At 36.7% G+C, this 17,755-nt stretch overlaps 2 protein-coding genes across 2 annotated transcripts; both read left to right on the top strand.

The window, feature by feature from the left end:
- Positions 1 to 3,707: 3,707 nt before the first annotated feature.
- Positions 3,708 to 5,673, top strand: Cabs1 (calcium binding protein, spermatid associated 1). Its single transcript, XM_090344042.1, has 2 exons — positions 3,708 to 5,022; positions 5,545 to 5,673. Exon 1 carries the CDS (start codon positions 3,739 to 3,741, stop codon positions 4,897 to 4,899), a length of 1,161 nt encoding a protein of 386 aa, XP_090200168.1. The 5' UTR covers positions 3,708 to 3,738; the 3' UTR covers positions 4,900 to 5,022; positions 5,545 to 5,673.
- Positions 5,674 to 9,129: 3,456 nt separating this feature from the next.
- LOC150055645 (uncharacterized) lies at positions 9,130 to 17,513 on the top strand. The gene is made up of 5 exons (XM_090343142.1): positions 9,130 to 9,346; positions 13,253 to 13,320; positions 14,872 to 14,898; positions 16,612 to 17,467; positions 17,509 to 17,513. Exons 2-5 carry the CDS (start codon positions 13,258 to 13,260, stop codon positions 17,511 to 17,513), a joined length of 951 nt encoding a protein of 316 aa, XP_090199268.1. The 5' UTR covers positions 9,130 to 9,346; positions 13,253 to 13,257.
- Positions 17,514 to 17,755: the final 242 nt, after the last annotated feature.

Raw genomic sequence — 17,755 nt, 5'->3', positions numbered from 1 at the left:
TGCTAGGCAAGCACTCTACCACTAGGCCAAATTCCTGTCCTCAACATCTTTCTAGTCTTAATATTTCTCAATATTCAACTACTCTCACCAGTATTGCCTCAAAACTGTCATCCCCATTCAGAAATAAGATCATTTTAGACATTGCTTTCTTTCTATCTTACTATCCACAAGGTATCATTTTTGCTTCTTCAGCTTTTGTTCAATAAATGATGGTAAAATTTATTTGTTCCTTGTACATATTTTGTCTCATGAATATTGGGAAATTATTTAAAATTCATATTGCTATGGGGATATAGCTAATGATGAAATGCTGACTTAACACATGCAAGGCTCTGAGTTTCATACTAGCACTAGAAAGAAAACAACACTCCATATTATAAAAAGTTCCATTTTTATGATTGTAAGTGTTAAAAGAAAAAAGAAGATGCACATTTGTTTTTTCAAACAACAACAACAACAACAAAATTGCTGCTGCCAGTGGCTCATGCCTGTAATCCTAGCTACTCAGTAGGCTGAGGATCTGAGGATCTGAGGATACTGGTTCAAAGCCAGTCTTGATTCTTATCTCCAATTAACCATCAGAGAACCAGAAGTGTCCCTGTGGCTCAAGTGGTAGAATGCTAGCCTTGAGCTGAAGAGCACAGGAACAGGGACAGTGTTCAGGCCCAAAGTCCCACAACTGACAGGAAAAAAAGACTCTCAAATGGACCAAGAATTTCATGTTTACCTTGACTAAGCTTCAGATATATTTCTTTCTGATTCTAGTTTCTTAGTTTCTCAATCTCCTCCCCATCTTCTTGTTGTTACTGAAGCTTGAACATCTGGCCTAGGGCTTGGTATCCTTTCTTATTCATGGCTGGCACTCTATCACTTGAGCCACAACTTCACCTCCAGCTCACCATTTTACTGGTTAAGTGGAGGTGGATTCTCTGACTATTCTCCCCAGGCTGTCTTAAAGTCACCATCCTCCAGGTCTCAGCTTCCTGAGTAGGATTTCAGATGTGAGCCACTGGCACCTGAAAAGACTTAAAATGCTCTAAAAGAGTCTAGTTGGAAAGAATTTTATTATAGGCTTGGTGAGAATGTAAGCTTGTTCCTCCACTTTGGAAAGCAAACTAAGGTTCAAAAATAAAACCCTAAACACAAAGCTTCCCTATAACCCAGCAATTCTACCCCTGAGCATTTATCCAATGGAACACAAACAAGGATACAATAAAGCTACCAGCACAACCATATTTATTACAGCACTATTTACCATGGCCACTAATACAGAATCAGCCAAGATGCCCCTCAGTATGGATCAAGAAAACGTGGTATATATACACAATGTATTTCCACTCATCCATCAGAATGATATTGGAATGGATGAAAATGGAAAGCTTTGGAAATAATTATATCAAGTGAAGTAAGACATACCCAGAGAAACGAGACTGCATGGTTCCCCGCCTGGGAAGCTAGAATGTGCAGAAAGTTATAAGTAAAGATACTGGGTAGCATGTAAGTTGCTAAAAATTAATTTACTGAAGGATAACTGAAGGACTCTTTGAAGATCACAAATAGTATAATTCCTCAGAAAGACTAAGTCAGGGCTCAACAAAAGGAGGGGTGGAGGGATAGGTGAAAATAGTGAAAGGGTGACATTCATGAAGAGACACTGTATTCAAAAACTTCTCTGTCAAATGGAAACTTCTTTGTACAACTACTTAAATATGTAAAACTATTCATATAAATACAATAAAAGTTTGAGCTGCACCTCTGAAAAAAGAGCTGATTTGATCACAAAAGTGAACCCCTGAAATTATTTGACAAATTAGTATCAATGAGCTTGATACAATTATTTCATCCAGCAGTGTAACTGGTGATATATGCTCATGAAAGCAAATATTTTGCTCATGATATCAATCCTATTCACCATAATAAATATTAGGTCTTACAGTATTGCTTCTAGCAATTAAACAGCTTACCTCTCCATTCCTTTTGCCTTTCTGAACAAAAAATTTCTTCTTCTCCCATACACACCCAAAAAAACCCCACCAAATCTTCTGTTTATGAAATACTTCTCATGCTGAATTAAGCACTTTAAACAGAAAACCAGAGATGAAAACCCCTCCATTAAGTGAACCAATTTGGAGTATAACTTTATCGTGTCATTTCTACTTTTCTGAAACTGACGCTATTTATGTCTAGAAACAAAGAAAAAACAAACTGCAGTTATTATACTTCTCTTCTTTGTTCCTGGTGCTGAGATCTTTCCCTGTATCAATAGAGACATTAGCCTTGGGCATGACGGATATAATCTCAGCACTTGAAAAGCTGAAGCAGGAAGATCCTGAGCTCAAGCTCATCCTGAAACACACACACACACACACACACACACACACACACACACACATTGGAACTATCAATAGTTACAAACTTTGAAGCAGAAACATGTCTAAAGAAGCTACTCTAGAAGAGAAGCTAATCTATTCTAGTATTTCTACCAAGAAAGGCAATATATGTATGAAAAAGGAAGCTGTAAGCATTAAGAATACATTCATATCTAATAAAATACTTTTGTAACTACTACTCGACATAATGCTACTGAACATTTTCACAATTGGTTGTGCCTTGTATTTTCTTCCAATAGAATTTCCTCTAGATTTAATTCCCTTTTCATCTAATTAGTGATGCCTTAAAGCTGATAATCCCATGCTGCCATACCTAATATGATTAACAACATCATAAAACTCCCTCTGAAATTGAGAACACAATTCCTCAAGCTAAGCTTTATTCCACACTCTGATTCTTACTAAGTGAATTTTAACACATACTTACCAACTCAGTCAGAAATGTGTGTGAAGGTTGAAATAATAGTCTTTCCAGAAAAACATCCATAAAAATATTCACTGCAAGTCCTAATACCTGATTTCTCAAGTTAAGAAAACAGAAAAGGCCTTGACAAACCAGCTTACTTTTCTGCTTATTCCTATTGAGACTTCCCTTTGTGACTAAGAGAACTAACAGCAGGGCCAGGAATTTGGCCTAGTGGTAGAATGCTTGCTTAGCATGCACGAAAACTTTGGTTGGATTCCTCAGTACCATATACATTGAAAAGGCCAGAAGTGGTGCTGTGGCTCAAATGGTAGAGCCCTAGCCTTGAGAAAGCCCAAGAACAGTGCTCAGGCCCTGAGTTGCAGCCCCAGGACTGGCAAAAATAAATAAATAAAGATAGAATACAGCTACACTCACTGGCAAAACTGCCACTAATTTTTTAGACATTTAAACAACATGAATTTCAAGGGAAGATGATTTCCACTCTGAAAAGACACCGATACTTACTTGGAAGATATTTGATCCTGATCATCATGCAGTATTTAGAGTTCCTATCAGACACTATATCTACTAAGTAACTAGGAGGATTGGTTGTGTCTATTTCTAGCACCAAGTAAGAAAAGTATATCCTTCCTAAACAGAAATGTGGATGATCCTAAATTCCCTGCAAACAGAATATTGGGTGATATTTAGTGTGAATTTTTCTTTGGTGATCACAGATAGGCTCCCTTGTCTTTTGGTGGAATATCAACAACCTTGTGATTACATGTGCAGTGACAACCTCCACAGAGTGCCAGGACCAACTGCCCCTGAGGTTGATGCAACAATTACCATGATGACCAGTGCTTGAATCACTATCATGCACATGACTCTACTGCTCAGAGATGCCACTAAGCCCAGAAGAAAGACCTGGGAGAAGGCTTAATGCCACTTTACCCCATGGCTGAAGACAGTTTGCCTAAGATGTATTCTCATCCTCCAAGAGAAAGCAGTAAAACACCAAGTGAAGCAACCATATTCTTTGGGGCTGACAACACCATTCCTAGATCAGAAACAACCATTACTTCAGAAGGAGACCACGCTAGCGCTGTAAATGACTATACACTAGAAAGTGATTTTTCAACTGGCAGCAAGGTCCCCCCTACGAAGGAAAAGCTTAAACTGGAAGATGATGTTGAGACCCACATTAAGCCAGAAACTTATCCAGCAAATGAAATTACCACTCTGACCGGAACTATCACGAAGGAATCTATTACTGAGAGTTTCAGTCCAGTAAAAATTGAGAACATTTCACCCCCACTTGGTACTGTTTCTTTAATAGATTTTCCCACTAACCTGGAAAAAGAAGCTATCCTCTTAGATACCATTGAGACTAGGGGTGAAGAGATCACATCAACCACGAAAATTTCTGGTTCGCTGAAGGATGACACTGCGGGTGTTGCTGACCGACCTGCTTTTCCTGCTGATCCAGGTAAAAGGGGTGTTAATGATCATGACTCCTCCATCAAACCTAAGGTTCCTGATGAAGAGGCTGTTCAGGTCACTGGCTCCTCTACTCCTGAGGCTGGAATCTCCCCAGGCACTGAAGAAGCCATCACCACCAATTCGAATATGACTGCCCTTGCCAAAGACAATGTCACTGAAGACAGCCTAACTGTTTCCAAGGACGATTGCAATGCTGCAACTGAATGCACTGACTCTGATGAGGAAAAGTTTATCACTGTGTTTGAACTCAGTTCTGAGCAAGAGAAAGATAACCAAGAAGATTCTCTGACTGATGACGAATCTACTGACAGTGTCAACATTTGGATGGCAAGTCCTCCTGCAACTGAAGGAGATACCCATTCCATTTTGCTGACTGCTGTGGAATCCAGATATGACTTCATCATCCCTCCAATGGCAGCTGTGAACTTTGAGGGGGAATCAGTGTCTGAAAATGATACAACAGAATCTGAATCTACAGTCACTGGACCACCCGCTGGAAAGACCCCTTCGTTAGATACTGAAGACACAGAAGACACCTCTAGAGCTGAAACCGGTGTCTTTAAACTCCTGAAGGAAGACCCAGATGAGTTTCTGATTTGAAGGCAATGAAAGAGATGTCTTGAAGAACTGTGCAATCACTTAGATAGCTATTCCTAACATCTAAGATGTGGATTCAGCAAGAAAAAAAAATCTTAAGAAAAGTGAAAGAATGTGGCATTTAAGGCAAGTATTAGAACAACTGGAGATGTTCATAGTTGAATTCATGAAGCAGAATATATTTATTTATTTGGGTTACCCACCAATTGCTTATCATAATGTAAAATGCTTGTTGCCAGCTTTCTGAGGTATAAAGACTGCAGTAAAGGAGCTCAATACCGACAACATTTAATGATGTGTACCATTTTTCCAAATCATTATTTTTAGTAAGAATTAAGGTATACAGAAAATCACATTGACATATAAAATTACTTATTATTAAAAGATCCTCTAAAATGCTTATTCTAAACATTTTTCTTCATTAGTAACCCACTGGTGAGTCTCTTCCATTAAAAAGTATATTTATAACCTTCACATATATGACACCTACATATAGGATAAAAAATAACATTGAGTTCTTGGCAAACAATAGATACTAAGTAAAACAAAATATCTTCATTTGCCTGAACATTTGTAAAAGCATATGAGTCGATTTAATTTTAATTCTGTTTAGATTTGTATCCTGAATTTCTGTTCATTTTTTTTCAGGTCTTAAGACACTAAATATCGTACACTTCTTAAGGTCTTGGTTAGCAACTCAGGGACATATATCTTCACTTTTTCTGACACTTTTCCTTGGCTGATTCTTCTTCAATAAAACTTTTTGACAGCAACCAATTTACTGTGTAGGTGTGTTTCATGAATGTGATATAGAAACCCTTACTCGACATCTCAAATTAAACTCCATTGTTAAAAGAATGACAGCTCTTGCTATCAGAAAAAGAACTATTCCATAAGTTGATAATTTAATTTGATTATTACTTTCTTGCAATCATTATGCTCTCTCAGTATTACATTCTCTTGCAATGTTGGGTAGCAGATATGAGCCAACTTTAATAGCTGACCACACATTCCAAAGGTAAGCGTTCTGGGTTGCTATGCTTATGAGTTATTGCTAAGTTACCTTAAATGTGTTGAATGTATTTTACTTACAATATTGTGTAAATCCAGTGTACGATGAGAAACATCCATGCTATGTTTATTTGAAAAAGATTCTCCTGTGTCACAAAGTAATCATACTCCTAGTTCTCTCTGACACAAGATAATTTTGTCCAAAATTTTTCTCTAACTCTCCCAATGCACTCGTGTTCAAAGTCCTCCACTCATCCTATGCCCACAGACACCTTTATCCTATGACATACAGCTCTCCTTTCACATCATAAGAAATTTCTGATCACAATAAAGAAATCCGTTTAAGAGAGAAAGACTCCTAATCAGAAAGCAGTTTTTCCTAAAAAGGGTTACTCTGTACCTGCTCAAGTAACTTTCCATCAAGATACATTTGTAACTTCAAGCTGTGAAAAACACTAAGCAATTTTGTGTACATATATTTGTGGTATATATGCTTCCCCTGAGTTAACCTATCCATATTACTAAGAAAGGATATATGTTAACTTTTGTGTCTATTTGCATACTATTGTATGTTCTGGCTTTCACATACAGCTCGAATATAAAATCAGTGTAAATTGAAATGTTAATTCCCTTTCCCATGAATTGCTCATGTAGTATTTTCCATCTCAGCAAGACATCATCTGAAGAGATGGTCAGACCAAAACCTCACTTCTTACCCTTCTCTCTCTTTTCTCTCCTTTATACACATATGTAAATATCAATTTCTCTCAGCATATATGCAGCACAGTTTTTGCTATTCTAAATATCTCTACCTTCTAAATAGCACAGCAATCCACTTACCTCCCATAACCAAAACTTTATCAAGCTTTAACAAGAAAGCATGATATTTTATAACATAAATTGATCATATCACTGCCATGCTCAACATTCTCCAATGATGGGCTGAGAATTTGGCCTAGTGGTGGAGTGCTTGCCTAGCATGCACTGAGACCCAGGTTTGATTCCTTGGTACCATGTACATACAGCTGGAAGTAGTGCTGTGGCTCACGTGGTAGAGCTCTAGCCTTGAGAAAGCCCAATGATAGTGCCCTAGGCCCTGAGTTCAAGCCCCAGAACTGGCAAAAAAATTCTCCAATGACTTGTATCAACATAAAGTCCAAAGTCTTTATAATAATTTCAAGTTCTTTACAACAGGTACTCTGCTTCCATATAGCACCTTGAAACAGTCCTATCATTTCTATATTTTTAATCTCCCTAAAACATTCTTGAGCTTATTCTTTTAGGCTCAATAAATGTTACCTCCCTAGTATTTTCTTGATCCCCCATTCCCTCTGTTCTCCCATCATATTTGAGCTCATGGAACATTAGACTTTATATTGCTTTTTCCAGTTTACTGTTGGATTGTTTTTCCTAGACTGCCATAACAAAGTACTACAGATTGGTTTTAAACAATAGTTCATGCTCTTGCAGATCTAGAGGACAGTGAAATAAAGATTTTAGCAGGACTATTATATCTCACAGGTTCTAGAGGCTTGATCTTTCCTTGACTATTCCTAGTTTCTAATGGTTACTGACAATCAGATGGTATTCCTGGGCTCTAAAAGTATCAGTCTGATCTCTACCTTCACTGTCGTAAGAGAATTCTCCCACAGGGCTCTGTCTTTCTCTAGAGGATACCAGCCATTTAGAGATAGAGAAATCTGGCCCACTGGTCCTATAGGGCCAATGAAACCTAGTACGTGATAGAACAGACATGTATGTTTTCATCAGTTGCCTGAGGCCTGGCTTTTTCTATATTGATACTTAAAAGTATTTGGGAGGTTAGTCTTCTTATATGGTGTTAATTACACACACACACACACACACACACACACACACACACACACAGGTTATATAAGTTAGTCATACATACAAACAGAAGCCTGCACACACTCACACACACACACACACACACACACACACACACACACACACACACAAACTTCAAAGCCTTCATAGTAATGTGTACACTAGTATTTGACCAGTGAGCAAAGTGCCTGGGCAGCTGGAAATATATTCACACAGTATGGTTAGAAATTTAAATATAAATTTTCCCATAGCTAGTAGCTAATTGAGGTAATTTTACTGGAATTAATATCTACTAATTAATTAAGATAGGGAAGTTGTAGAATTCCTGTCTTTAGCTTGTTTGGCATAATAATCAAAATTTCTCTTAACACAGTTAAGATACTTTAGGAAAGTGAAATCTGTGGAAATGAGTCTGATTTCAAACGCTGAGCCTTTGAACTCTACACTCAATATTTGTGTAAAAGCACACAAATCAGAGTATCCATCTCAGTTTGGATTTTGGATTGTTCTCATTCTAGTTAGCTATTCTAAAAATGTTTAGAGACAAAAACAAATTTTAAAACCCACAGTCCAGAAGACATTGGTTTAAGGCACTCCAATCCATCTTTTAGTTGAAAAGTCTGGTCAGGCATCTGTTCTTTAACTCAACATAGTATGAATTAGTGTCATACAGATACACCATTGTTAAAAGTAACTGGAAAGGAAAGCATTGAAAATTGGTTATCCAGTAATAGGCCAGCCACACAATGTTTCCCTGTCTTTCTGACAATGAACATTTTCATGGAATTAAGGTTAGTGACAGCAAAGCAAATTTCAAAATGATAGCTTCTCCTCTTTTCTATTGTGGAATAACTAACTGGCACATATCTTGTGCGAAGATAATACAAATAGCTTCTTTAATAAGAAAAAATTATGAATTTAGTGACAAAAGTAAGGATGCCAAAATGGTTTAAAAATCATTCTTTCCTAATTTTTACGATAAAAAATAAAATAGTCCTGTAAATGCTCATGTTTAAGCTGAGTTAATTTTTAAATCATTAAAAAGTCCACCCTTTGAAATGAAGTGTTTTTACCTGTAAAAGCTCAACATGAACACAAATGAGGCTACCAGCTTCATGTATTTTCTGTCACCTTACAACATAATATTGTAAATATCACAGTTATAAAATTATTTATTAGGCCTTTGGCTCATAGTTAAGTTACAATAGATATTCACTTACAATAAAATGTTTAAAAAATCAAATGGAGGAAAGAAATTTACACAAAGTATCACATTCAAATTTTAAACAATAAGCCTTTACTTTTCAGATGCATACATAATTGATAATGATGTTACTGAGAAAATATGAAAAGGATAAATACCAACCTTTGGAGATTACTCCACTCCTTTTTAAAGTTGCAGGAAATAGATTATCCCCAAAGAAAATGCTATGATAAAATAATAATAACATTTGCTTAGACAAAAGAGCTAAAGAAGAAAAAATATCCTTTAAAAGGCATATCTCTCCTATGCTCTCTGGAGTTTCCTAACTTGAGGAGCTGAAGAAGGACTGACATTTCCAGACTAACAGAAGAGGATCTCTGTGTTAAGGTATTGGGTTTGTTGGTTTTTTTTTTTCATTTTGAAGGCTTTCAATCTGTATGTTTCACTTATCTTTTTCAGTAAAGTGGTAATAATGTTAATGTTTGTTTAAAAATTGCCAGGCACTGTGGCTCACACCTGTAATCCTAGCTACTCAGGAGGCTGAGATCTGAGGATACTGGTTCAAAGCCAGCCCAGGCACTAAAGAATGTGGGACTCTTATCTCCAATTAACCACTATAAAACCGGAACTGGCTCTGAGGCTCAAGGGGTAGGGCTGTAAGCATTAGCTGAAGAAGTCAGGAACAATGCCCAGGCCCAAGGGTAGGGCAGTATCTTTGAGCTGAAGAGCTCAGGGACAGCGCACAAGCCTAGAGTTCAAACCCCATGACCCACAAAAAAAAGTTTGTCCTCTTGAATCCCAATAAAAATTTTAAATGGTCCTTTTCAGATATGAACCAGAATGAAAATGTCAAGGGACTGGAGTTTGGCCTAGTGGTAGAGTGCAGTGGTAGAGTGCTTGTCTAGCATGCACTAAGACCTAGGTTTGATTTCTCGGTACCACATACACAGAAAAAGCTGACAGTGGTGCTGTGGCTCAAGTGGTAGTTGAGAAACCCCAAGGACAGGGCACAGGCCCTGAGTTTAAGCCCCAGGGGAGAGGGGGGGAGGAAAGAGAGAGAGAGAAACAGAGACAGAGACAGAGACAGAAACAGAGACAGAGAGATGGAAGGAGGGAGGGAGGAAGGGAGAGGGAGAGGGAGAGGGAGAGAAAGGAAGGAAGGAAACACCCTTAGTGTCATAAAAATTAGATTTATTAAGAGGCCAAGGCCAAGAAATCAATGAGCCTCCTCCTTTTCAGTATTTTCATCCTATTTATCTCATTTATTTCAATGAGAAGAGTAAACTTCAGATTGTGGACCCTATCTTACTTGACCATATAATTGTCACATAATGGAGATAAATTTATTAATTTGGTTTTCTATTCTTACACCTAGAGCATTGAACTGATCATTTCTGCAAACAGACTATCATTTATAAAATTTAGGTATATTAATACATATCTATGACATACAAACCCTCACCTTAATTATGTTCTAAAATCTATGTGCCAGTGATTGTATATAGAGATTCCCTTCTTGAATACTTGTTTGTTAAACATGATATTTGAAATATGAAGTAAAAATCAATGTTAATAAATTCCTTAATGAAAAAAATTTAAATAATGTAATCAGAATTTGACAACCAAAGCTCACATTCTAACCATTGATCAATTGGTCCTCCCATAGAGCTACAATCAAGCTCTATAAAATAAAATTGCTACTAAAAGTTAATAATTCTTTATCAGCTGTGTTTTTTCTACCGTGCTTTTAATGTAAAGAATGGAAATTCTCTTACCTATTTCTATTTTTCTTTGTGAGAAAGGACTAGGTAAGTAAACATTATGAAAACAAAATACATTCATTACCGAAGTATCATCTGTTATTGCAAAATTGTAAAGAAAGCATCCTTTTTAATTGACTGTAGTTATCATTGTGAGTATAAATAATTATATATGTAATTATTTAATATTATGATACTGGTCACATTAATTAATCAATACTATAATTATAATTACAAACTTATGGTTTGTTTAATTTTGGTTGGATAAGAGACTTACAACAATCATACAAAAGAGAAAAACAAGTATGACAAATTTTTAGGTTCCTTATAGATAGCAAAAATAATTATGGTAAAATTGTTAATATTTTCCAATATTTCTGGCTGTCTGTTTTAATGTGTAAGTCAAAGCAGAGACAGACCATTTTAATGGCAGTTATCTATTTTTTATTTGTTTAAATTATGAGATCCACAAAACATCATAAATTTTTTACAGCAGAAAATCCACCACCAGGTGTACATCATATGACACCTACTTTCATTTTGCTTGAATTTTTATTTCATCTATTTGGATGATTTAGCTACACTGTGGCACATAAACATTTTACTTTTCATTATAGGCATTTTTAAATTTCTGAAAATTATCAAGATTGATATTTTTCAATTATAAGTAGTACTCAAATGAAAAACATGGTATTTTTTCCAGTTGGCTAATTTGTCAACAATAATTTCTAGTTTTTTCTTACAGTAAATGTCTGAGCATTTTCAACTTTCTTTTGCATATTGTCATAAAGATTTTCAAAAAAAATCTCAGTACTTAATATGTTTTTTTCCTAAGTCTTTCCATTTCCTTACAAATGGGGCAGTGTCATTCTTTCTGATGGCAGCATAGAATACCATTGTGTATAAGAACCACATCTTCTTGATCCAATCATCTACTGAGGGGCATCTGGGTTGGTTCCATGTGATGGAGGCCAGACCCAAAGGTTTCATTTGTAGTAATTAGTACACATCTAGGACTCTCCTAGCAGAGGATTACAATAGCTCAAAACCTACATACATAAGGTTGTATAGATGAAAGGATCTCTAGGATATGGAAACAAGAGCTTTATCTTGAGTGATTGTTATTCTTAATGTACTATGTTATTTCTCTTCTTTGTTGCCCTTTGGTTAATCTCATGTGGTTACTGTATCTGAATTTGTTACCTGGCATATTGCATATATGTTTATTTGTTTATTTGAAATAGGAAAGGGAAAGGGGGGAAAGAAGATGATTAGGAGGGAGTGGGGGAGAGAAATGGGGACAAAAACATGGGAAGGGGTATTAATGTGTGAGAAGTAATGCACCCACTAGCTGGTGAATGTAACTGTAACCCATCTTTACATTACCTCGATAATAAAAAATAAAATGAAAAAAATCTCAGTACAATCAATGGTTATGTAGAAAATATCAACCTCACCACAAATTTAGTTAGACTTGGGCTTTTCCTCAGAAAAGTAATTATAAAATACTAGCACAAAAGTTATTTTGACATGTGATTTTAAATGCAGACTAAAACCTGACCTTGGTCGATATTATTAACAACTTTATTATAGTTAGATTCACTAGTCTTAAACTTTGCTCTTATGCTTTGGACTCTTGAATTTTTGTTTACTTTATTTCTTTTCTTTAAATTGCATTTTATTGTCATATTTGTCCCCCTTCTCATGTTTTTGTCCCCCTTTCTCTCCCCCCATCCTCTCCCAATCATCTTGTTTCCCCCTTTCCCTTCCCTATTTCAAATAAACAAGGAAGTGTATATACAGTATACCAGGTAACAAAGTCAGATACAGTAACCCCATGAGATTAACCATAAGTGGAAAAAAGAGAAACAAAATAACTTCTTATTTCTATTTACTTATTTGTTCATTTAATTTTAGTGCTAGTAATGGGCTTAAGTTTAGAGTTTTCAAGCTCTTGCTTAGTTTTTATCCCCTTAAACTGGCATTCTACTACTCAATCCCAAACCTCCAATTTTTGTCTTTTTGCTAGTTAATTGGAGATAAGAATCTCTCAGATTCATCTGCCTGGACTAGCTCAGGCATCCTCCGATCTTGGCCTCCGGAATAGTTAGAATTATAGGCTTAGGCCACTGACAACTAGCTGAAGCATACATTTTCAAATATATTGTTTTGTCAGTCCTGGAGCTTGAACTCAGGGCCTGGGCATTGTCCTTGGTCTTTCTCAAGGCTAGTGTTCTACCACTTGAGCTGCAGAACCACTTTCGGCTTTTTCTGTGTATGTGGTACCAAGGAATTGAACCCCGGTCTTTGTCCATGCTAGGCAAGCACTGTACCACTAAGCCAAACTCCCAACCCCCAAACATATTTTATAAGTACCTTTCATGTCATAGATATCCTCTATACATGTATGTATATATATATGCACACTATAATAGGGAAAATGTTTTCTTTGTTTAAAATTCAGCAAAATAAATTTGTCATTCTGTAATTGTCCCCTTATTAATGAATCATCTCTTATTATCTTATTCTACAGGAGCCATGGACAAAATGAAAGTTCTGATTCTATGTGTTGCCTTTTTTAGCATAACTACTTGCTTCCTGGTAAATATAAAATTCATTTTGTATAGTTAATTTCTTATTTAGTGCTTAATCACAATATTGTTTTATGTCAAAGTACTTTTACAAAACTGTTATTTAACCAGGCATGGTGGCTCACCCTGTAATCCTGGCTACTCAGGAGGCTGACCTCTAAGGATCATGATTCAAAGCCAGCTTGGGCACTAGAGACAGAGACTCTCATCTTCAATTAGCCACTAGAAAACTGGAAGTGGTACTCTGTCTCAAGATATAAGGCAGCAGCCTGAGCTGAAGAGCTCAGGGACAAAGTCCAGTCCCACAACCAACAAAAAAAAGTTATTTTAATTTTCTTTCTTTTTAGTGCCTTTGTTTAAATTTCTCTATGGTTTTTGTTTATCTTGGGATGCACTCTTATTTTTCCATATATTAGTATGTACAGAAATTCAAATACATGTAAATATGACAATGCAGTATCATGATTGATGTTTAAGCTTTAAAATTCTATGTCTACAATAGCAATTTTAGAATAAAATTCAGTACTTTGTGGGCTATCAGAGAGAAATAAATATGTGGAAGTGGAAAACTGAGAAACTATAATCTTTCCATTATTTAAAGAAGTTCAAATGAAGCTGGGCACTGGTGGCTTCTGCTTGTAAAACTAACCACTCAGGTGGCTGAGATCTGATGATCACTATTCAAAGCCAGCCAGGGCCAAAAACAACAGCAATAACAAAAATCTGTGAATCTCTTAGCTCTAATAAAACAGGAAAAAAAGACCAATCTTGATCTGTGGCTCAAGTGTTACAGTGCCAGTCATAAGAGTAAAAGCTGAGTATGAATACCAGGTTGTGAGTTCAGGCCATAATACCAATGTACACACATGCATACAAAAAAAAAAGATTTTTACTAGGACTAAATAAATTAGGAAAACCTTCTATCATGAATATGCACTTGATCTCTTATAATATTTGAAGTTTTGTTTACCTAATGCCTACAACTAGCTTATTGATATAAAGGCTCAAAGTGCATCATCTAAGACTTATTGCTGAAAATATATTCTAGTATTTTCTCAGGAACAATCAGTTTAATAATCACTGCTAACTATGGGAATTTCTCTTCCTTTATTGCTCCAAGACAGGATGTAAAGAATACCTATCACTTTGTAAACATCTATATTCCAGAATGGTTTTCTATCACCAGTTTTTCTTACCCACACAAAAACACATTCATTTATCCTTTCACTGGTTTCATGAACCTATTGGCTCCATAACAAGAGCCTGCAGACTTGAACCTGAGTGAAAGTGAATAATCATCATAACAAAAGGAAAACAAATCCAGCACTCTCTAAAAACTGGTAGCAGTTCCCAAAACACATTCTGACTAAAAGAGCCTACTTCAGGGATTATTAAAAGTCCTCTCATGTTTAATGACGATGCTAGGAACTTGAAGACTATTCTGTGCTGACTATTGTGCTAACCCAGCCACATTTTGCTTTCAAAAATAACCTGCAATTGGTACTCGTAAAGTACTGCACATTCACTGGATCTAATTATATATGTTTTTATCTTATTTCAGTCTGCTGATGCAAAAAGAATGAAGAAAGTAAGTTTATATAATATTTCTAGTTTTCGTTTCACAATTCAGCCATTAGTGAACTCTAGCTATATCAAGGATGGATAAGGTGCAAGTCTTTTATATTATTTGCAACATAAAAAATAGTTAAGGGGGGGCAGGAGTTTGGCCTAGTGGTAGAGTGCTTGCCTAGTATGCACGAAGACCCAGGTTTGATTCCTCGGTACCACATACATAGAAAAAAAAAGCTGGAAGTGGTGCTGAGGCTCAAGTAGTAGAGCTCTAACCTTGAGAAAGTCCAAGGACAGTGCTCAGGCCCTGAGCTCAAGCCCAGGACTGGCAAAAAAAAAAAATGTTAAGGAAGAAAGCCGAAGTGTTGCTTGAATACCAAATTTTACGGACCAAATGGAAACAGTTCTGTAAGAATCAAAATCTTACTTTCAATTACTTGCTTGTAAAATATGTATTTTCCGCAATGTCAGTAGAGCAGCATAGCTCATAAAAGCAATATTTACCCAGCCTTTAGTACTAAAACCTACCTATATTTCTTATTCAATGTATATGTATTTCTCCTCATAAATACTGTTTTTTAAAATAACAAATATTTCCTATAATACTGCAAAATGCAAAAATATGCTACTACTACTTATGAGGCTGAGATCTGAGGATCATGATTTGAAGCCGGCCAAGGTAGGAAAGTCTGTAAGACTTATCTCCAATAAACTACTCAGAAAAAGCTGGAAGTGGAACTGACTCAAGTGGAAGAGTACTAGCCTTGAGAACAAAGAGGCTAATGTGACCTACATAGATCAAATTATTTCAAACTTTAATCATCTTACTGTAGCCTAGAATGATGTCCTAAAAACAGCTAATTAAGGTATGGAACTAAGAATCGAGGGATGAGCAACTTCAGAGTAAAAAAATGTATTTATCACATGCTGAAGAACAATTTATATGGTTTTGCTATTCCCCCACCAAGGATAAATGTATTGGCAAGTATATTTGGGCTCACAAAGCTACAAAGTAATAAAAATTTTGGAAAGTCTAGATGAAAGAAAGCAAAAGTACTTATGTTTTATTCTGTTTTATTCTGATAAACCATGGGAACACCAACTCCCTAGGACTGAGAGTTTCTTTCTATAATACTCCACACTTTTTTTGAAAGACAGTAGTGCAAAATTAGTCTCTGGCAGTGAAGATAAAAATGAGAGACTGAAGACTGATTTTAAATCCTACAGGAATGTTATGTTAAAAGCCTACATAAAGTCAGTTAAATTAGGAAGTATCCATAGCATTTATTAAATGTGGCTTTCACAGAGTATATACATTTACACATGAAATTTGCATGGGAAAGGAAGTTTGGGGAAATACCGTATCCCTTGGCTATGGGATATGTTAAATATCCATTCACACATTACATTAACAATTAAACCTTGCAAGTTTTTATTAAAAGAAAATTGTTTTATTCAAAATCTTTGCATAGTTATTACCAAAAGCTTTTAAACAAAGATCCTATTCTGGAATGCATTTTGGCAAAATCTTTCATAATGTTATTAAGATTTAAGAACACTGAAAATATAATTTACAACCTTTGTACTTCATCAAACATAATTCAAACCTGTTCACAAAATGAGTAAAAATTATGTATGGAATGAAACTTTAAACAATAATATACATAGTTGAAGCTTGATTTTATTTTCTGCATTTCATCCTTGAACCAGTATTTTTTGTATTTTCTCTCAGCAGCATTCTGGTCCTTCTAAACGTCATTTTAAACCGCCTTCACGAAGAATACCTGGAAAAGCAAAAGGTAGCAGCAATGCACAAAACAAGAAACTGTTGGAAAATTTACAAGCAAATCCTTTGGTTTCGCATGGTCTAAATGCCCCACAAAACCCAGCCCACTTTCACTCACCTCACGCTTCTCAGAACTCTCACCTTTCTAACCACCCTGTCCACCCCCACTTTTCTAACCACCCTGTCCACCCCCACCACCCACCTGGTCTGTTCCCAAAATATCCGCCGCCATCCTCTGAAAACATAAACCCTGGATCTGAAGCACCACTAACCACCTCAGCTTCTGCAACTGTAGCTGAAACGACCACGGATTCCACAGTTTCTGTCAGCACAATTGCAAGTTCCACTTTCAGTACCACAGTTCCCAGCACCCTTCATCTTGAGGCTGAAGCCAGTTCCAATACTGTGTCAGCTGTGACTACCCCAGCTGCTGAGGCTGACAGTGCCCCTGCTGCTGAGGCTGACAATACCCCTGCTGCTGAGGCTGACAGTGCCCCTGCTGCTGAGGCTGACAATACCCCTGCTGCTGAGGCTGACAATACCCCTGCTGCTGAGGCTGACAATACCCCAGCTGCTGAGGCTGACAATACCCCAGCTGCTGAGGCTGACAATACCCCTGCTGCTGAGGCTGACAGTGCCCCTGCTGCTGAGGCTGACAATACCCCAGCTGCTGAGGCTGACAATACCCCTGCTGCTGAGGCTGACAATACCCCAGCTGCTGAGGCTGACAATACCCCAGCTGCTGAGGCTGACAGTGCCCCTGCTGCTGAGGCTGACAATACCCCAGCTGCTGAGGCTGACAGTGCCCCTGCTGCTGAGGCTGACAGTGCCCCTGATGCTGAGGCTGACAATACCCCAGAGGCTGAGGCTCCAGAGTAAATTCTACCACTGTCTGGGGTGATAAACATACCAAGCCACAAGACTGACAAAGGTAAATACATTTTCCAAAGTATTTTCTATCTAGATAAGTTTTGAGGTATATCTAAATAAGACCAAAGTTCTCTTGGGAAAAGGAAAAAATGAATAAAGTTTAAATTTGGTACATGGATTAGAAACTTTTATTTCAAGAATGATTTAGTCCCTTAATAAT

This window comes from Megascapheus bottae, chromosome 13, assembly GCF_031878675.1.
Source record: "Megascapheus bottae isolate mThoBot1 chromosome 13, mThoBot2.hap1, whole genome shotgun sequence".
NCBI classification, from domain to species: domain Eukaryota; kingdom Metazoa; phylum Chordata; class Mammalia; order Rodentia; family Geomyidae; genus Megascapheus; species Megascapheus bottae.
This window is presented reverse-complemented; position numbering and strand designations above follow the sequence as displayed.

Excerpts from the sequence above, each read along its gene's own strand:
- Cabs1 (XM_090344042.1), top strand. The coding sequence starts at position 3,739 with ATGCCACTTTACCCCATGGCTGAAGACAGTTTGCCTAAGATGTATTCT.
- LOC150055645 (XM_090343142.1), top strand. The coding sequence starts at position 13,258 with ATGGACAAAATGAAAGTTCTGATTCTATGTGTTGCCTTTTTTAGCATA. Across the intron at positions 13,321-14,871 it reads GCATAACTACTTGCTTCCTG|TCTGCTGATGCAAAAAGAAT; the intron begins GTAAATATAAAA and ends ATCTTATTTCAG. Across the intron at positions 14,899-16,611 it reads ATGCAAAAAGAATGAAGAAA|CAGCATTCTGGTCCTTCTAA; the intron begins GTAAGTTTATAT and ends ATTTTCTCTCAG.